General features: G+C 48.5%; 1 protein-coding gene across 1 annotated transcript in view; it reads right to left on the bottom strand.

The window, feature by feature from the left end:
• The window catches only part of prkx (protein kinase X-linked), a 116,947-nt gene that overhangs the window by 70,496 nt on the left and 24,607 nt on the right, over window positions 1-21,844 (bottom strand). Inside the window, exon 2 of the mRNA XM_038818192.1 lies at window positions 647-815. Coding sequence (XP_038674120.1) covers window positions 647-815 — 169 coding nt within the window. The remainder of the gene's footprint in view (window positions 1-646; window positions 816-21,844) is intronic.

Raw genomic sequence — 21,844 nt, 5'->3', positions numbered from 1 at the left:
TTACACAGACGTGCACTACTGGAGTTCATAAAGGCAGAAACTGGATATGGGCATAAAGAGGCATTATACCATACGAATTTTGAGAAACAGAACACAAAATTTACATAAAATGTCATCCACACTTGATGTAAATGCTGTTATCGTAAATTGATGTGACTATACCCCATATGGGCCTCAGACTTAAAAAAAATAGATAAAGCACCTGTGCAATCTACTGAAGACAAAAGTGTTGACATTTTTTTCAAAATGTTTCATTTTTCATGCAGAGCAACAATTCCCAGCATGATACATTTAGAACATGGAGTTCAATAAAGACAAAATAGAAAAATCAAGTGATTTACCTTAAAATTGCCAAACGTAAACTCAGCCATTCATGTTGGAGAGAAAACAGAAAAGCAAAAAATAATCTTTTATTATTGTCACAAGTAGGCTTACAATGAATTGCAATGAAGTTACTGTGAAAGCCCCTAGTCGCCAAACTCTGGCACCTATTCGGGTACACGGATGTTGATTTTTTGTTAAAACTAATCAGCAGTCCTGTGACTCCATTCCTTCACGTTTGATTTTTAAAAAAGTAAAAATACGGTCTTCTGGGATCTTCCTGTCCAGTTATGACATCAACTGGGATCATAACAAGCTTACTTACAGCCTTATAAGAAATGGATGATGGATCTCAGTTAAGATGCTTTTCTCATTATGCACATGCTGTTCCTGCTTAAGCCGAATTACATCAGGAATGCTCATCACTTTCAAAGCGCAGTATTCTCTTGTCTTCTTGTCTTTGACCAGAAGTACTCGCCCAAAGGTTCCAGTCCCTGATAAAATAGCAGAAAGATGATCAGAGTCACTGAAAATCCAGATACAGAAAATAGTCACAGATCCCATCTGAACATTACAAATTTAAAAAAAAAAACAATTTTCAAGTTTGCATCAAAATGCTGTTGGTTTACCTGCGGAGACATTTCCAATTTTAATCTATCACCCAATAAAACGTTAAAATCTTGAATAGAATCAGAGAATGGTTACAACAAAGGAAGGAGGTCAAAGAAGGAAGCCAAAGTATAGCTATTTCTGTTCAACACAGTTGGCAGCATTCAAAATGCTCAAAAATGTTACCATGATCATTCAATAGCACCTGAAGCAATACACCACATAATTGCAAGTCTGAAATATCAAGGCCAGAAACACTGCTGTCAACAAACTAAGCTTTGTGTTGTTTATGTGGCTAATACCAACCTGTGCAAATTAACTCTATTCGATATATCTCTCTTCGGTTGCAACATTCGGCCTCATTGGTTAGGTACGTATTTGATTTAGGCTAAAACAAGCAAGTTGGAAAGATAATCAATTACATTTTATTAAGAAGTAGGAGCAGTCAAGCCTCAGTCTTAGTTATGGGAGGGTCACAGCAGCTACTGCTGATGCCACTTGATGGGCAGTATTCATTCCAGACATCCATAAAGGACACCAGTAAAGTTTCACACCCAAGCACCTGATCATCATTCGGAGTCAAATATGATCAAAGGTGCCAATCCCAATACTCTCCATAATGAGGACATAATGTTATCTGCAAGGAACGGAAATATTGCTTACTCCTCAACTTGACAAGACCAAACTGGGAGGTGGTATTGGCAGCAGTTTGCTAAATTTTTGCAGTTTATATGAGAGGGAATTGTATTGAACACATGCTATGTTTCTGGAATACATACACTGGCCAGTTGATCACCATCACTTCGTGATTACACCATCAAGGCTGTTAAATATATTGGTTGCAACCCAGTAAGTGGTGCACACATAACACTGGATGCAGCAAATGTGAGAAATCTCTGACCATACATATAATTGTCAGCATCAAAGTTGCCACTTTCAAATAAATGTACAGATATTCCACAATGACATATAATAATGACCCGAAAACTACAATATGTTTCTTTCTTAAATACAATTTACACCTTAGGCAACAAATGCAACAGTTCTGGTCCAAATATGTCCACATCATGTTTGCAATAAAAATGGTTGGCTGTATTGAAAGATTTGGTTAAGGACGTTGGTCAGCAAATTTTGATAATGTGGCAAACAGAAAATGGCAGGCATGTTGAGGTAAAAAAAGACAAAAAATGCACTTACTTTTATAGCCATGAAACTTTAACAAATGCACAAACTGCCCAAAGAAGACTACTGAGATTATTGTCCAAATTCTGAAAAGGTCACTGACAATTCCAAAAGGGTGCAAGAAAAATGGAAACATTTAATTTTGCTCCTGAGGTGTGGGACGTCAATGATTGTTGTCCCGAGGACGATAAAGAGTCAACCAGGTACCAGGACATCAGAGTTACATCAGGACGGACTAGGTAGGTGCCCTTTCCTGAAGGAAATTAATGAACCACTTGGGTTTTCCTTTTCTGATGCTAGACCACAAAGTACCACGTTTCACAACTTGCCATTGTTGGATATCAGTACATGACCTCAGTAATACAATTACTAGCTTGACTCAATCCCCCAGAATAATGAATGCTGGCTTTTCTAAATCCCAAAAAATGAAAAAAGTCTGAATAAAAGCTCTCTTACAGGGAAGGCAACGGCATAGTGGTAACGTCACTGCTTACAATGACAAAGGTTCGATTAATAATCTGGAATTGAAAAGCTAGTCTCAGTAACGGTGATCATAAAATCATTGCCAGATGTTGTCAAAACCATCTGGTTCACTAATGTCCTTTTAGGGAAGGAAATCTGCTATCCTTACTTGGTCTGGGCTACATGTGACTTAGACCCACAGAAATGTGGTTGACTCTTAATTGCCCTCTGCAATGGTGTGGCAAACCATTCAGGTCAGAGGCAATTAGGGTTCTGCAACAAATGCTGGTCTTGCCAACAGTACCCACGTCCAATGAAAGTATATTTTAAAAATGGCCTATATTAGTCACAGGCTATCAAGTAGGAAATCCAATAGATTTTCCCATTGGTGGATCAGTGTTGACCAGAAATTAAACTTGGCACCTTTCATTATACAGGGGCTAGTTCAAAGCGCAAAATGCTTAAAGGAAATAATTTTTAGAGCTTACAATTAAGATGATATATATTTACAAATCATCATCTGCCTCTCTAAGGTCCTTTGAACATGTAAAGACTTTGCAATTGAAAAGGATGGAGGCTTTAAGAGTTGAATATGAAAGATAATCCAGCCTGGAGCAACTGCTTGCCATCATTTAACTTTTCCAACTCCCCATCTTAAACAGCTCCCTCACTTGCTGGCCATTAACGAAGATTTTGAATGGTTGCCCAAGGTTCTCCAGAAGCCAAGCCTGATTTTGTTTTCTCAAAGCAGCATTGCTTTATCAAGTCAACTAGAGTTTGAATGAAGTGATTCAGAATCAATTCCTTTGTGTAACATGTACTTCGGCCCAATTTGTTCAATTTGACTTGCCTTCAGAACAAAGAAATCTCTGCCAAAATTCTACTTAATAACATCAGTGATGAAAGTACATCAGTATTCGAGGTGTGACGGTAGCACCATGGCACAGTGGTTAGCATTGCTACCTCAAATCACCATGAACCCGGGTTAAATTCCCGATTTGGGCATGGAACTGCATAGAATTTGCACGCTCTCCCCATGTCGATGCAGGTTTCCTCTGGTTTCCTCCCACAGTCCAAATTAGGTGTGCAGATTAGGTGGAATAGCCATGCTAAATTTCTCCTTAGTGTCCAGGGATGCGTCCACGGGGCTGTTTAGCACACTTGGCTAAATCGCTGGCTTTGAAGGCAGACCAAGGCAAGCCAACAGCACGGTTCGATTCCTGTAACAGCCTTCCCGAACAGGTGCCGGAATGTGGCGACTATGGGCTTTTCACAGTAACTGCATTGAAGCCTACTCATGACAATAAGCGATTTTCATTTCATTTTCATTTCATGTACAGGTTAGGTTAGGGGGAATAGGGCATGGAGTGGGCCTAGGTAGGGTGCTCTTTCAGGATTGGTGCAAACTCGATGGGTTGAATGGCTTCCTTCTGCACTGCAGAGATTCTATGGGCACGATTCTCCGCTCCCGCGGAAAATCGCGAAGGCCGTCGTGAAATCGTCCGACTTTCACGACGGCCCGATACGCCCCGCTCACGAGTTATTCACGCCCCGGAAATGGGCTAGGATCGGGGCCGCAGACGTCACGTGAAAAATGACGCCATAACCCTGCGACGTCCGAATGACGCCCTGACGACGCCCACGTGATGCCGCTCTGCGTCGTCAAAAGGCGCGAGCGAGCACAGCAACAGGAGGAGAAAGATGTCGGAGCCACGGAGGGTCACCCCGAGGTTTGGAGAGGCAGATATCGAAACGCTCTTGGATGAGGTGGAGCAGAAGAGGAGTATCATCTGCCCTAGAAGAGGTCACCGCCACCCTGCCAGCGTAGTGCAATGGGCCTGGCGTGAGGTGGGCACTGCCGTGAGTGCAGTGGGGCAGACTCCTCGGTCTGGGGAGCAATGCAGGAAGAAGCTCCACGACCTCACCAGGGCCGCCATGGTAACTGCCAAGAGGTTGCCCCCGGGTCACAACAATCCGTCCCCCCCCCCCCCCCAATGTACTTACCCCGGCAGGAGGGGGAGGGGGAGGGGGCAGAGTGAGTGGAGGGTGGTTTACCACGTAGTCACAGACCCACATGAGCGCTGCGACCCCCTGGAGAGATGCAATGGTTTAGTTACAACTTGACCCCCCAACCTTCTCCAATATGTGAACGGCCTGATGATACCTGCCGAATTTATGATCTATCTATGCCCCCCCAACAGGACGCGCACAGTACCCGGAAGCGCAACAGAATCGGAGGGGGTTCGCCCATTTACCACCCCCCAACCACGTTTGAGCAGAGGGCACTGGACCTTGCTGGGGGATCTGCCACCCGGGAGGTCGCGCAATGAGAGGTTGGAGGTGCTGAACCAAGTGAGACAACCCTGCATGACAACCCACCCCCCCCATCCTCTGTCCCTCAACAGTCTACCCACTGGACTGTCCAACGCCTGGCCGAGCGTTTCTAAATAACCCCGTTTCATTCTCTTCCCTAGGACGTGCTGCTGAACAACCAGGGCCGAAAGCATCCAGGCAAAGACGAGCACATGCCACCACCACCACCCCACCCAGGGCCGCACACGCCAGAGGGTGCCGGGAGCAGTCAGGGGTGCCATCCTCCCAAACAGATTCTGTGGAGCAGGAGGCGCAGAGAATGGTGACAGAGGGAGAGGGAGAAATGGGCCGCGAACGCCCTGCGGCCACTCATCAGTGGGTCGATGACCCCAACGACATTTGTACGGACGAGGACCTCGAGCTTGCCACCCCCCCCCCCCCCCCCATCCCATCCCACCCCTGGTGCATCGTGGGGGCAGCGGGCAGTGCAGGGTGGCACCACATCATCCGAAATGCCTGCAGAGCAGCCTGGCCCATCAAGGCCGGGTCGCCCCAGGAAACGTGTGCCGACGGGGAGACATGTCGAAGGGGGCGATTCGCAGCAGTCCTCCTCCACTCCTGCTGTATCATGTGGGGAATTACTTAGACGTACTGGTAGGGCCCGTAAGGCAACAAAGAGGGACACAAAGTAAGTTCGCACGGGTGAAGGGCACAGATTAGTTGTAGGGGCCAGGGCATCTGTAAACTATGTTAACCATTAAAATCACTGTTGCACCTAACTTGTAAGACTGTGATTTTTCCATTGCCACAGGGATTGTGATGGTGACCGAGTGTCTCTGGGGTTGACGAGCGGCGAAACATCGGTGCTGGGTGCGCAGTCCCTTTCCCTCTCCCCCCACCCCCTCCCACAGCTACCCCACGCGGGCACGTGATTGAGTGTCTCTGAAGAACTCAGCGGCCATCGAGGTGCATGGTTCAGCTAATGCCATGAGTCAGACTTTGTCTAACGATTCTGAGTTCTCAGCTCATCGCAGAGCGGGCTGTTATCATTCAACATGGCACTGATCACACCCACTGATACAGCCATCAATGTCATGCCATACCGTTGTGCCGCAGTGGTAAGGGTGATGTAGAACTGGAGCAGTGTACGCAGAGCGGGGGGTGTGGGGGTGGTAGTGGTGGCAGTTGTGTGTTGACCGTCTGCGCGACTGGCGATGCAGGTGGTGGTGTTGGTGCTGGTTTTGAGCGGTGCCGTCGCGCACGACGCCATGGTGGCAGCCAGATTCACGCGTCACGCGCGGCGCAACGGTCCGTCATGCAGCCTCCTGGGCATCACCAGCAGCCAGGTCCTGTCTGCGTGCTGCACCTGCCACTCCACCAACCTCCTTCTCCTCCTCTGTGCTGGCACCACTGCCACTGGCTTCTCCCTCCGCCTCCTCCAGCAGGGCATCGCCCCGCTGCATTGCTATGTTGTGCAGCGCACAGCAGACCACAACAATGCGAGCGACCCGGTCGAGCTGGTACTGCAGGGCCCCTCCGGAGTGGTCCAGGCACCTGAATCTCATCTTCAGGAGACCAAGGCAGTGCTCCACCACACCCCTGGTTGCTACATGGGCCTCGTTGTATCGGGTTTCCGCATTGGTCTGAGGCCTCATCAGCCAAGACCTCAGTGGATAACCCCTGTCGCCGAGCAACCAGCCCCTCAGCCGGGGGGGGGGGGGGGGGGGGGGGGGGGGGGGGGGGGGGGGGGGGGGGGGGGGGGGGTCGTCCCCCAAACATTGCTGGGATGTACGACTGCCCAGAATGTAGGCATCATGCACACTCCCTGGGAACCTTGCGCAGACATTCATGATCCTCATGTGGGGGTCACTTACCACCTGGATATTCATGGAGTATGTCCCCCTCCTGTTTGTGAAGACCTCCCTGTCTCCTGCAGGCGGGCACATGGGGACGTGAAAACAATCGATGACCCCCTGCACCATCGGTATCCCGGCCACGCTGGCAAATCCACGAGCTCGTGTATGTTGACTTGCTCGGTCCTCGGGAAAGGTGATGGAGCGGTCCGCGATGGCATAGAGGGAGTCGGTCACATCCCAGATGCACCCGTGCACCGATGACTGGGAGATCCCGGAGAGGTCCCCGCTCGGAGACTGGAAGGAGCCGGTCGCAGACTGGAAGGAGCCGGTCGCATAGAAGTTAAGAGTGACCGTCACCTTGACGGCAACCGGGATCACGTGTCCTCCTCCCGTTCCACGTGGCGCGAGGTGCGCCTCGAGGTGACATATGTGTCACCGTCTCTACTCAACCGGTGCCTCCTCCTGCAGGTGATGACCGGCATTGTCTGGAAAGAGATCAGGGAACGGTACACCCTCGGCCTGGGTCGTCGCCTCTGGCGCCCTGGCTGCACCCTTACTCCCTCCCCGCCATGCTGCTCAACGACTGGAAACTCCTCGGCCATTCCCTCTGCTGCTGCAGCTGGCCCTGCATCCACTGCGGGTTGTGGCTGTGGACACTGCTCCATCTCCAACTGCAGTGCGGCAGCCCCAACCACTGCACTGAACATAGCCGTTCTGTTCGCATACATTCTGCTAATCTACAGAAGGGTGGTGGGGGGCAGAGAAACGACATGTTAGAATCAGATGGAGGTTATTAGACACCTCGGCAGCCGCCTGCCACGGGATACCTGTGTGTCCCAGTGGCCTGGTCGCGCTGCTGATATGCGGCCAGCCTAACCGCTGGTCACTTTCTGCATCCAACGGGCAGTTAACTACGTCGTCCTCACCGGTGCGTCAGTGTCCTGTGGCCGTGCGCCACAGGGAAACCAGCGGCCGTGTCCTCGTGACCGTCATGCCATGGCAGGGCGGCTGACATTTTGTAACCGGGGGTGGATGAGTCACCCTGCCCCTTCTCTCTTTCCCCCCCCCACCTTCTCACTCTCTTCCTTTCCCCCCCCCCCACCCTCCACCTTCTCCCTCTCTTCCTTTCCCCCCCCACCCTCCACCTTCTCCCTCTCTTCCTTTCCCCCCCCCCCCACCCTCCACCTTCTCCCTCTCTTCCTTTCCCCCCCCACCCTCCACCTTCTCCCTCTCTTCCTTTCCTTCTCCCCCCCCCCCACCCTCCACCTTCTCCCTCTCTTCCTTTTCCTTCTCCCCCCCCCACCCTCCACCTTCTCCCTCTCTTCCTTTCCTTCTCCCCCCCCACCCTCCACCTTCTCCCTCTCTTCCTTTTCCTTCTCCCCCCCCCCACCCTCCACCTTCTCCCTCTCTTCCTTTTCCTTCTCCCCCCCCCACCCTCCACCTTCTCCCTCTCTTCCTTTTCCTTCTCTCCCCCCCCACCCTCCACCTTCTCCCCCTCTTCCTTTTCCTCCCCCCCCCACCCTCCACCTTCTCCCTCTCTTCCTTTTCCTTCTCCCCCCCCCACCCTCCACCTTCTCCCTCTCTTCCTTTTCCTTCTCCTCCCCCCCCCACCCTCCACCTTCTCCCTCTCTTCCTTTTCCTTCTCCCCCCCCCCCACCCTCCACCTTCTCCCTCTCTTCCTTTTCCTTCTCTCCCCCCCCCACCCTCCACCTTCTCCCTCTCTTCCTTTTCCTTCTCTCCCCCCCCACCTTCCCCTCTCTTCCTTTTCCTTCTCCCCCCCCACCCTCCACCTTCTCCCTCTCTTCCTTTTCCTTCTCCCCCCCCCCCCCACCCTCCACCTTCTCCCTCTCTTCCTTTCCTTCTCCCCCCCCCCCCACCCTCCACCTTCCACCTTCTCCCTCTCTTCCTTTTCCTTCACCCCCCCCACCCTCCACCTTCTCCCTCTCTTCCTTTTCCTTCTCCCCCCCCACCCTCCACCTTCTCCCTCTCTTCCTTTTCCTTCTCCCCCCCCCCACCCTCCACCTTCTCCCTCTCTTCCTTTTCCTTCTCCCCCCCCCACCCTCCACCTTCTCCCTCTCTTCCTTTTCCTTCTCCCCCCCCCACCCTCCACCTTCTCCCTCTCTTCCTTTTCCTTCTCCCCCCCCACCCTCCTCCTTTTCCCTCTCCCCCCCCCACCCTCCTCCTTTTCCCTCTCCCCCCCTCCACTCACTCTCTCTCCCCCCCTCCACTCACTCTCTCCCCCCCCTCCACTCACTCTTCCCCCCTCCTCCACTCACTCTCCCCCCTCCTCCACTCACTCTCCCCCCTCCTCCACTCACTCTCCCCCCTCCTCCACTCACTCTCCCCCCTCCTCCACTCACTCTCCCCCCCACTGTTCGCTGCCTTCCCCGGTCTGCCCAGACTCCGGCGGTCCGCTCACCTCCTCGCTTCTCTCGTCAGCCAGCACGGCTGGCTAACGACATTAAAAAGCAGGTTTAAATAACCTGGCGTCACGACATCGGGACTTCGGCCCATGGAGGCAGGAAGGGTCGCAGAGGACTGGAAGGTGGCTAGCGTAACGCCACTGTTTAAGAAAGGAGGGAGGCAGAAGACGGGAAATTATAGGCCAGTTAGCCTGACTTCGGTCATTGGTAATGTTTGAGAGTCTGTTATTAAAGATGAGATTGCGAAGTACTTGGAAGTGCATGGTAAAATAGGACTGAGTCGGCATGGCTTTGTCAAAGGGAGGTCGTGTCTAACAAATTTGTTGAAGTTCTTTGAGGAGGTAACAAGGAAGTTAGACAAAGGAGAATCAGTGGACGGGATTTATTTCGATTTCCAGAAGGCATTTGACAAGGTGCCGCATAGGAGACTGTTAATAAGTTAAGAGCCCATGGTGTTAAAGGCAAGATCCTGGCATGGATAGAGGATTGGCTGACTGCAAAGAGTGTGGATAAAGGGGTGTTTTTTAGGATGGTAGCCGGTGACTAGTGGTGTGCCTCAGGGTCTGTGCTGGGACCACTATTTACACTATACATTAATGATCTGGAAGACGGTAACAAAGGCACTGCTGCCAAGTTTGCAGATGATACAAAGATCTGTAGAGGGACAGGTAGTATTGAGGAAGCAAGGGTGCTGCAGAAGGACTTGGACAAGCTAGGAGAATGGGCAATGAAGTGGCAAATGAAATACAATGTGAAAAAGTGTGAGGTTATGCACTTTGGAAGGAGGAATTTAGGCATAGGCTATTTTCTAAATGGGGAAATGCTTCGATAAGCAGAAGCACAAAGGGACTTGCGAGTCATTGTTAATGATTCTCTCAAGGGAATGTGCACGTTCAGTTGGCAGTTAAAAAGGTAAATGCAGTGTTAGCATTCATGTCGATAGGGCTAGAATACAAGACGAGGGATGTACTTCTGAGGCTGTACAAGGCTCTGGTCAGATCTCATTTGGAGTATTGTGATGAGTGTTGGGCCCCATATCTAAGGAAGGATGTGCTGGCCTTGGAAAGGGTTCAGAGGAGGTTCACAAGAATGATCCCTAGAATGAAGAACTTGTCGTATGCGGAACGTTTGAGGACTCTGGGTCTGTACTCGTTGGAGTTTAGAAGGATGAGAGGGGATCTTATTGAAACGTACAAGATACTGCAAGGCCTGGATAGAGTGGACGTGGAGAGGATGTTTCCACTTGTAGAAAAAACTAGAACCAGAGGACATCATCTCAGATTATAGGGACGATCCTTTAAAACAGAGATGAGGAGGATTTCTTTCAGCCAGAGGGTGGTAAATCTGTGGAACTCTTTGCCGCAGAAGGCTGTGGAGGCCAATTCACGAAGTGTCTTTAAGACCGAGATAGATAGGTTCTTGATTAATAAGGGGATCAGGGGTTATGGGGAGAAGGCAGGAGAATGGGAATGAGAAAATATCAGCCATGATTGAATGGCGGATCAGACTCGATGGGCCAAGTGGCCTACTTCTGCTCCTATGTCTTATGGTCTTAACACATCTCCTGCCACACCAGGAACCCCAGAACCCTTGACCACTGCTACACAAACATCAAGGATGCCTACCCCCACCCCCCCGCCCCCCACCCCCCAACCACATTTCGCTAAACAAGACCACAAGATGGTGCTCTTTCTCCCAGCATACAAGCAGACACTGCGGGAGAATACAGTTAAGAAGTTCGTGCAATGCTGGCCAGAGGCTACGGAAGAGCTCCTACGTGACTGGTTGGAGCCAGTTAGTTGGTTCATATTCAAGAACTCAATGACCAACCAGGACGAGTATTCCACTACCATCACAGACTCAGTAAGTGTGTCAAAGACTGCATGCCAAAGAAGTTAGTATGTGCGTTCCCCAACCGGAAAATATCGTTTAACCAGGAGATCCACTCCCTACTGAAGTCCAGGGTCTGTGGCATTCAAGACGGGTGACCGTGACCTATACAATTAATCTAGGTACAACCGCCACAAAGCCATCAGCAACACCAAGACACCAAGCTAAGCTAGGATCCCAGACCAACGAAACGACTCTTGTCGGTTGTGCCAAGGCTTAAACAATATAAGTGGGTACAAAGAAAAGCAGAGTAGAATCCCTGGCAACAGAGCACCACTCCCCGATGAACTTAAATGCTTTTTTTGAGCAGGAAGCAACAAACCGTTAACTCCATCAAAAGCCTCGGACACACCCATATCTACCGTCAGTCTCAAAAGTCAGATCGATCTTCTTGAAAGTGAACCCATGGAACACTAACAGGCTCTTACAGAAACCCCAGTCGTGCACTCAGATCCTGCGCGAACCAACTGGTGGAAGAACCAGGCAACGTGCCTCAACGGCTACCGTCCGGTGGCCCTGACATCTATCATTATGAAGTTATATCAGCTCCAACTTCCAGATTACCTTGATCCACTACAATTCGAATACCACCACAACTGGCACACAACACCATCTCCCTGGCCCTATACTCATCTCTGGAGCATCTCGACAGCAAGAACGCCCATGTTGGACTCCTATTCATTGCCTACAGCTCTGCCTTCATCACCATAATCCCTGTCAAGATCATATCCAGACTCCAAAACCTAAGACTTGGCTCCTCCCTCTGCAATTGGATTCTCAACTTCCTGATCCACAGACCACAATCAGCAAGGATAAACAGCGACACCTACTCCACATTAGTCCTCAATAACAGGGCCCCGCAAAGGCAGCGTGCTTAGCCCCTACTGTACTCCTTATACATACACACACATACGACTGTGGGGCAACATTTGGCTCCATCTGCATCTACAAGTTTGCTGATGCCACAACTGTCGTGGGTTTGATCTCAAATAATGAGTCAGAGTATAGGAGAGAGATAGAGAACCTATACCTGTGCGGAATCTGCACGTTCTTCCTGTGTCTGCGTGGGTTTCCTCCGGGCGCTCCGGTTTTCTCCCACAAGTCCCAAAAGACGTGCTTGTTAGAGGAATTGGTCATTCTGAATTCTCCCTCAGCGTACCTGAACAGACACCAGAGTGTGACAACTAGGGCTTTTCACAGTAACTTCATTGCAGTGTTAATGCAAGCCTACTTGTGACAATAATAAAGATTACTATTATTATAGTGGCATGGTGCAATGGCAATAATCGTGCCATCAATATTAGCAAAGCAAAGGAGCTGATCATCAACTTCAGGAAACAAAGTGTCTTTCAAGCCCCATCAAAGGTGCCATGGTGGAGGCGACTGGCAGCTTCAAATTTCTAGCGTAAAGAACAAAGAAAATCCAGGACATGTTCAAGTCTGTCTTCATGGAACCATCAAATCCTTGTGATAAATTTCTGAAGAGTAACCAAATCCTCACGCTGTGTCAAAGGCCTTCATCTGGTTAATAAACATGGTGTAGAGCAGTTTTTTTCAAACATCTTTGCCTGGGACCCATTTGTACCAACCAGCCACCCTTCGGGACCCCCAGAGGCCAACCCTCGCGACCCACACCGGCCAATCTTTGCGACCCACACCGGGTGACCTTTGCGTCCCACCATTTTCACTAAACTTTAATATGACAGGTGAGCTGCTTGGTCCTCAGGATCTCACTTGCTTTATTATTCAATGCGACATTTCTGGTGACTTCAGCGGATGATTTAAGATGAGGTTTGCCCCTTAGTCTCCTCTGTTCCAAAGAAAACAACACCGGTTTATCCAATCACTCTTCATAATTAGAACTCTCCGGCCCAGCCAACATCCTGGTAAATGTGTAGTCTTCATATGTCTTTGAAGTTGAGGGTTTTAAACTTCCATTTGCCAGTGCTTCCCTGCTATATAAAACACACAAGAACTTTGAATCTTGATTTGCAGTGGCACAACGAATAACCCATACTTCAAGAAATCATCTTTATGTTGCTTTGTTCCTGTTTTCAGCTTCTTCTTCATGGGTTGTTCACCAGAGGCCCAGAGTTCACACCAGTGCTGCTAGGAGTGGCAAAATGGATGAATTTCTCTCGTGCCCAGACATGTGACTTCAGCGCGTGACATGCTCGCTGCCACCATTTCCGGTGGCAAGACTTTGTTGTTTACTGAAAAAGAAAACTGACCTTGAACAGCGTGGTGACGTCAGGAGGGGACGGTCCATCCCGCTGGACTCCATAACGGCACACTGCTTGATCCAGCACATATGATGAGCAATCTGCGGGACACCACTGGTCACTGACCTCCAGGCAGAATACTTTCCATCCACTACCGCTCGCTGTCTTCTTTCGGCCTGCCAATTCTGAATCCAGACAGCCAAATTTCCCTGTACCCCATGCACCCTAACTTTCTGAATGAGCCTACCATGGGCAAATGATACCTCATCAAATGCCTTACTGAAATCTCTATACATCACATCCACTGCCCGACCTTCATCAATGTGTCTCGCCATATCCTCAAAGAATTCAATGAGGCTTGTGAGGCATGACCTGTCCCTCCCAAAGCCATGCTGACTATCTTTAATCAAACTATGTTTTCCTAAATAATCATAAATCCTATCTCTCAGAATCCTTTCCAATATTTTGCTCACCACAAGCGCAAGACTAACTGGTCTGTAATTCCCAGGGATTTCCCTATTTCCTTTCTTGAACAGGGGAGCAACATTTGCTCCCTCCAACCATCAGGTACTACTCCTGTGGAGAGCGAGGGCTCAAGGACGAATGAACAACAGTCTTGCAACATGTCAGCAGTTTAATTTCATCATAGCGGGGAAGCACAAGGTAGAGTCAGCAGGAAAGAAGAGTTCAATTTAACATGACAAAAACAAGTGCCTTTTGTTTCAAAATAATGTTGCAAAACAAAAGGCGAATGCTAATTAAGCTTCACCCTTTTCTCAGTTAAGGCACTGTTAATTTGAACTGTTTTGTATCATTAAAATACCTCTGCCTCCCCTAGTGTCAAATTTGTGTAGCAGTAACAACTTGTATTTAGATAGCACCTTGAACATGGGATTCACATGTGTGACCAAAATAAACTGTGACTATGTGGAGTTTGCACATTCGCCCGGTGTATGTGTGGGGCTTCCTCTGGGTGCTCTGGTTTCCTCCCACAGTGCAAAGATGTGCAGGTTAGGTGGGGCTATAGGGTTGTGGGGGTAGAGAGGAAGAATGGGCCTAAGTAGGGTGCTCTTTTGGAGGTTTGGTATAAACTCAATGGGCTGAATGGCCTCCACTTTCACTGTAGGGATTTTATGGATTGTAAAATATTACAAAATAGATGGAGCTGCTAATAGTAAGTGTCAGCATTTCATATTCCTCTGGCTCACACTAGAAATCAACATTTTCCTTCAGGAAAACAGATTTAATGCAAGCTGAATAGACTTTGTTCTGAAAATCTCTAATAGAAAGTCTGATGAGATGCCTACATTAATCAGCAGTCACGACATGGGGCAGCAGTTACCATTGTGGCTAACATGCACAATAATACTGAAGGAAACAGGAATTTATTATTCAAATTATCAGGGAAGCCCACCCATTTTCATTTTGGAATTGTTAAGTGATTCTACTGATATTACTGCAACCGCATTGCAGATTGGATAGGCAGCAATTATGCTTTGACGGAACTGAAATAAACAAAAGCAGAATAACTGCCAATAGAGAACAAATAATTTGCATTAAAGTTGCATAGGTTAGAAAGCTGGGAATTAACAACCAACAAAGGGAAGAAAACAAGTTAGCCAGTGAGACTGCAACATCTCCCCAAGACACGGCAAGACGGCACTGTGCCAACGCAGTTGTTCCAGGAATTATTTTGTCTCTCACAGGATTGCTGTCATCTTACTGTTATGGGCAGGAGGGGGGACAATTCAAACCGCACCGTTTCCCCTCTGATCACCTGTCTGCAAACAGAAGGTGTTCTGAATTAGTTTATTCTAAAGAATAAGCTGTGGTGCATTTTTTCCCAACTCTCTATTTTTGTGTGATCCAATTTTATTAATAATCCCACAGCAAACTCGATTTAGGGTCAAGTCAGGTTTGTTTATTTCACATATTCTAAATCCACAAAAGGTGTGTCCACAACGTCCCACTCCACATTCATTCAGCAAAAGGGGACAGACAAAAGGCAGTTTAAATGTACAAGCACCACAGAAAAACAATTTGGTTCACTTGTGTCCCAGAGTCCGTAGGTCAGAGTCCAATGTGAAATTTTTTCACACAGAAATAGAGTTCAGTTGATTGGCAGGTTGTATGATTCGCTTCTCAGGTAGTGACGACATTGCAAGATGACGTAGGCATGCAGAGATTGAGTCGACTTTGTAGGCGATGATACAACATCTTGCAGCAGTCAGGTTAGATGGGCCAGCTGTCCTGTCTGGGTCTGGAGCAGCTTCTTTGTGGCTTGGCAGTTGGGTGTACAGCCAGAAATGCATGTCAACTGTCCAAAGGGCCAGAGTCTTTGATCATGTGGCCAGCCTCCACAATATCTTCAAAAAAAATGTTTATCTACTGCCTGAAATTGGCTTGGTTTTCAGGGCTGATAATGTCGCAGCCATTATGGGTTGAAAGGGTGCCATTTATGTTGAGGGTTTGGCATTTGGGAAGTCAGCAGACCAAATGACACCGCTAAGAAGGTTGGCTGTGGAATTCCTGTAGCTCCCTCTGAAATTGGTCTGAACTGTCTCGGATTGTCGGTTAGTAGCTCCCTAAGCATAATGAGGTGTGTCATCCCAGAAACTTTGAAGAGATTTCGAAGAAATTTTGTGCTGGAGAAAAAAATCCAGTTTGCAAATAAAAAATAGCAATAAAGGTTTTAAAAATATATGCAATGTTGAATTTCTTTCCTGTGTCGGAGAAACCCAACATTACATTTTCCCCCGAAAGACTCACTAAAACAGTAACTTCATGCTTGTGACAATAAAAGATTATTATTATTAAAACTCATCTACCCAACATGGATTTCAGGAAAGGTAGACAGACAAGTCAAGTAAGAATTCTCCCCGTGTCTGTGTGGGTTTCCTCTGGGTGCTCCAGTCCCTCCCAGTCCAAAGATGTGCAGGGTTAAGTGGATTGGCTATGCTAAATTGCCTCTAGGTGGGATTGTGGGGATAGGGCAGCAGGGGAGTGGGTCTGTATAGGGTGCTCTTTCGGAGGGCTGGTGCAGACTCGATGGGCCAAATGGCATCCTTCAGCACTGTCGGGATTCTATAAGGAATACTGTGGTGACATATTATGGGGAGAGGCAGAGGGATCAGTGATTATGGGGTACATGGACTTTCATAAGATCTTTAACAGTGCCACACAGGAGTTTATTGAAAAAGATTAAATGCAGCATGTGGCGCAGTGGTTAGCACTGGGACTGCGGCACTGGGGACCCGGGCTCGAATCCCGGCCCGAGGTCACTGTCCATGTGGAGTTTGCACATCCCCATGTCTGCGTGGGTTCCACCCCCACAACCCAAACAGCGCCAGTTAGGTGAATTGGCCATGCTAAATTGCCCCTTAATTGGAAAAGAAAATAATAATTGGCTATTCTAAGTTTATATTAAAAAAGATTAAGAGCTTTGGGATTAAGGTATCAAAATGCTAATGAGGGAGAAACACAGAGTGGGGATTGATTAGCTAACAGGAAACAAAGTCAGCATAAATGGATAATTTTCAGGTTGGCAAGATGTAATGACTGAAGTGGTAAAGCGATTAGTGTTGGGGCCTCAACTATTTATAATCTACATTTATCAAGGGACAGAACGTGAATTTGCTGGTGACAGAAAGAAAGGAAGGAAAATTGTGAAGAAATGCAAGTTGTTTGTAAAGGAATATGGATAAGTGATTGGGCAAAAACTTGGCAAATGAGGAAATGTGAACTTGTCAATTTTGGCACGAAAACTAGAAAAGCACCGTATTATTTGCAGAACCGGATGGTACAGAAGGATCGAGGTGTCCTGGTACATTAATCTCAAAATTAATACGTAGGTACAGCAAGTGATTAGGAAGACAAATGGAATGTTGTAATTTATTGCAAGGAGAATTGAAATATAAAAGTAGGAATTTTTGCTACAGTTGACAGGGCAGTGGTAGACGCACATTTAGGGTATAACTTTGGTGTCCTGATTTTAAAAAGGAGATAATTGCATTACAAACAGTTTAGAGGGGTTCACTCGACTGATTCCTGGGATTGGTGAGGTGGGGGGGGGGGGGGGGGGGGGGGGGTAAGCAGTATCTTTTGAGGAATGGTTTAACAGGTGGGCCTGCATCTTTTGGTGGTTAGAAGGGAGATAAATCACTTGGTTGCATTGTGCACTGAAAACAACCTCTCTCTAAATGTCTGAAAGACCAAGGAACTAAGCATTGACTTCACGAAGCGTAGCACGACACGACAGCCCCCCCCCCCCGCATCAATGGCTCCGAAGTGGAGATGTTCGATAGTTTTAAGTCTCTGGGGGTCACCACCACCAACAGTCTGCCCTGGTCCACTCACGTTGACGCAAGTCAAGAAAGCCCAATAATGACTCTACTTCCTACAGAAGCTAAAGAAATTTGGCATGTCTGCATTGGATCTCACAAACTTGTACAGATGTGCCATAGAGAGCATCCTATCTGGCTGCATCACAGCTTGGTATAGCAACTGCTCGGCCCGAGCTCACAGGAAACTGCAACGTGTGGGTGAACTCAGCCTGCTGCTTCTCATGCCTTTTGGCCATTGACGCACTTGGCGCACCCTGCCGGTACCCGGATGGCCCGGGGCGGAATGAGGGCAGGTGGAGAGAGCTGTGATGAGAATGGGATGTCGCTGGCTTGTCCAGCATTCATTGTCCATCCAAGAGGACAATTAAGAGTCAACCACTTTGCTGTGGGTCTGGAGTCACGCGAGCCAGACCAGTTGAGGAAGACAGATTTCCTTCCCTAAAAGGACATTAGTGTACCAGATGGTTTTTAATGAAAATCAACATTGGTTTCATGGTCATCATTGGCTTATAATTCCAGATTTATTACTGAATTCAAATTCCAACATTTACCCTGGCAGGATTCAAACCCAGGTCCCTAGAGCATTACCCTGGGTCTCTGGATTACTAGTTTAGTGACACTAACACTACGCCATTGCCTCCGAGGCCTTTGCATCATCTGGCTCTGCCAGTCCTGGCGCCTCCCCATTGTCTGCACCATGGTGTCAAGTCCCTCAATAATGCTCCTTAGTGACTGGGAAATAATAATAATAATAATAATAATAACTTGTCACAAGTAGGCTTCAATGTAGTTACTGTGAAAAGCCCCGAAGCGCCACATTCTGCCGCCTGTTTGAGGAGACCGGTACGGGAATTGAACCTGCGCTGCTGGCCTTGTTCTGCATTACAAGCCAGCTGTTTAGCCCACTGTGCTAAACCAGCCTCTATAATGCTCTGGAGTGCCTCTGCAATGTCTGGGACAGGATGTCAAGTCCCTCAGCCATGGTCGTCACAGATTGAACCAAGCCTTGGACACCAACATTCAAAGCGCTGACATCATGCTCCAGGCTTTCCACACGGTCACCGCCCTGGCAGTATTGGCCTCAGTGCCACGCATTGCCAGCACCATCTTCTGCACCCATAGCTTTTGGGACTCAACCAATCGGCTACGCACTTGCCGGACATCCCCCATCTCAATTGCACGGTTATGCTCTAGCATGTGCATCAGCTCTGGGATAGCCTTGCCCAGAATATCGCATCTGACTGGGAATCAGCTGAGTCCTGGGATCCAGCAGATCTCCACCTGCCGACTACCTTTGGATGTTCCTGCCTCCACCTGACGTGGATCAGCAATTGTGTGGTGCTCACCAGATTGTGCACCAGAAGCCTGTCCACTAATGTTGCCTACCGAGACACGTGTCTATGCACTGATAGAAGGTGCAGGTGATAGCTGTGAAGCCTCGCCAGTGGTTTCCTTGGAGCTCCTCAGTTGTTCTCTTGGGCGTGTGCGTGTGGGGGGTGGAGATGGACACCCGTCGGATGGCCCGGCATCATCAGGTGGAGATCCTGTGGGAGAAGGGACATGTGGTCAGTGGGAGGGAAGGAGTGAAGGGGCTGTGGATCCTCACCTGTGAAGCATAGACAAACCTCACCGTCAAGCACAGCTGTCTCCTCAGTCAACTGGACGATCTCCAGGACCCGATCCTCATGGGGGGGGGGGGGGGGGAGGAGGACTCAGACATCTGGAATTTCGCCACCCATTTGGGCCTTTTCACGCCTGTTATGGGCTACCTTCTCCTGTATGCCAGGGAGGTGGCATTGTGAGCTGTGTGCTTGATGCATAGGGCCCTGTGGAGGTAGCTGGTCTTCTTCTTGCACTTATGGCAGTCCTCCTGGTCATGCTACCTGAACTGACAGCCGCTGCCACTGCATCCCAGACAGCATTGGCAGCCCTGCAGCTGGTCCTCTGACCCTGTCTGGGAAACAGGGTGCCCCGTCACTCTTCCACAGCCTGTCCTCCTGGTCACACTGCCCAAAATTACAGCTGCTGCCACTGCCTCCCAGACAGCATTGGAGGCCCTGCAGCTGGTCCTCTGGCCTGGCCCTCTTGGGGCCAGGTCGGCGTCCCTGAAGCATGGAGGGCCGGCATCCCTGAAGCATGTTCATGTGCTGACTACGAGTTGGGAGGGAGCATTTAAAAGCAGCTCCCCCCCTTGTTAGTGGGGAGCTGCCATGCAGAGTCTGGTGAATCAGCTGGTGGGACAACCAGTATCAGCGTGAATATCGCGTGGACTCATTTGCGGCACTAAGTGCCATTAAATAAGAGCTGCGATCTCGGCCATCAGGAAATACCCAGGATGTCGTGCCCGAAATAGCTCTTGGAACTTTTTCTGTTAAATTGCGCCCAATGTCTCAGGAAGATAGTTAAAAGAACCAAAGTTGAACACGATCCAGTTAAAGTAAAAAAGAGAGAAGGTTCTCGGTGTTAAAGAGACAGCTGCAAGAACAAGATTTAAAGTCAGCTAGATGAGAAGCCAGACATTCAAGGTAAATCAAAAGTTGGGCGACAACTAAATACAGCTGTGAAGCAGCAGTGTTCTCTTGGCGTGGCTGGGTATCTGACAGATTGTGTGGTAGCTTGAATGCACGTGGCAAACCAAGGCAGAGGACTACCTAAATGAAAGATTTAAATTCTGAAAGTGAATTCCTGGTGAAGGCATCGGAGATGAACTTTTGTTTTGGGAAAATTTTGAAGCGTGTTCTTCGACCGGCACCTGGAAATACTCTTGTGGAAGTCAGAGGTCAGGTGAGATCAGTTGGCACACAGTATGGCAAGCATCATGGGGAATTTGATAACAAATCCACACAACTTGTATTGGGTGGCACCTACCACTTGGTTTCAGAGTGCAGTGTGTCTGACTACAGTTGGAATGTTGGTTTACATGGATGTTTCCCCTTGTGGGAAAGCATTTTAAACTGTGTCCCCAAGTTATAACAAGAGATCCCCCATTTAGGTTGGAGACAAGGAGAACTTCTTCTTTCAGAAAGGTTGAGTGTATGTGGAACTCTCTTCCCCAAAGAGCAGTGGAGACAGGGTCATTGACTATTCTAAGTCAGAGGTAAATAGATTATTGACTAATAGGAGAGTTAAAGGATATAGGGGGTAGGCACAAAAGTGCTGTTGAAGCAACAATCAAATCAAGCACAATCTTATTGAAGGACAGAGCTCGACACCATCCTGGACAAAGCAGCCCATTTGATTGGCAACCCTTCCATAAACATTCACTCCCTCCACCACTGACAAACAGTAGCATCAGTGTGTACCATCGATAAGATTCACTGCAGCATCTCACTCTTTAGGCGGCACCTTCCAAACACATAATCACTACTGTCTAGAAGGGCAAGGGCAACAGGTACCTGGAGACAACCCCACCTGGAAGTTCCGCAAGTCACTCACCACCCTGACTTGGAAACTCACCATCCTGACTTGGAAACTATCACCATTCCTTCACTCTTGTTGGGCTGAAATCCTGGAAATTTCTCCTTAATTAGGACTGTGGGCGCATCTCTACGTCAGGGGCTACAGCAACGCATCACCACCTTCTCAAGGACAACTAGGGATGGACAATAAATGCTGGTCTATCCAATGACACCGACAACCCCAAAAATGAATTTAAAAATAGCATTGAGGGCCTACACTTGCCCCTAATTCATATGTTTGTACCGTTAAGTAGTGATAAGGTGGCACAAAGAGGACATTAAAATGGTGAAATAAGCAAAGTAATGGCAGATGGAATTCATGTCAGTGAGGGAGATTTTTTGTGCTGCCTCCACCCCACCACCAGAAAACCCATGACAGGGTTTCGCCACCGGCATGACTGGAAGATCCCGCTGGTGAGAACTGCCAGAAGATCCCCCTCCTCCCCTGGATAAATGAAAGTTAGTAGATATTAGTAAATGTAAATTATTGCTCGAGGAAAGCTGGTTGATGGGGGAAGAAGAAAGCACTTTGTGGTTCAAGGTCAGAGGACTTTATGACCAACATGGTTGTTGAATGAGGCAATAAAAAGCTAATGCAGTACTGAGTTTATGGTAAATGGTATGAATATAAATGTTGAGGCGTGCTGGTGAATCTATATTAAACCCAAGGGAAATCACAGTTAAATTCGTGAGAGCTATTTTGGACGCTACACTACAAGAAGGATGTTAAGGAAATGGAAGCCTCAGCACGGATTCACTGGGATA

This window comes from Scyliorhinus canicula, chromosome 14, assembly GCF_902713615.1.
Source record: "Scyliorhinus canicula chromosome 14, sScyCan1.1, whole genome shotgun sequence".
Classification (NCBI taxonomy): domain Eukaryota; kingdom Metazoa; phylum Chordata; class Chondrichthyes; order Carcharhiniformes; family Scyliorhinidae; genus Scyliorhinus; species Scyliorhinus canicula.
The sequence above is the reverse complement of the archived record's forward strand: the minus strand, read 5'-3'. Positions and strand labels throughout refer to the sequence as shown.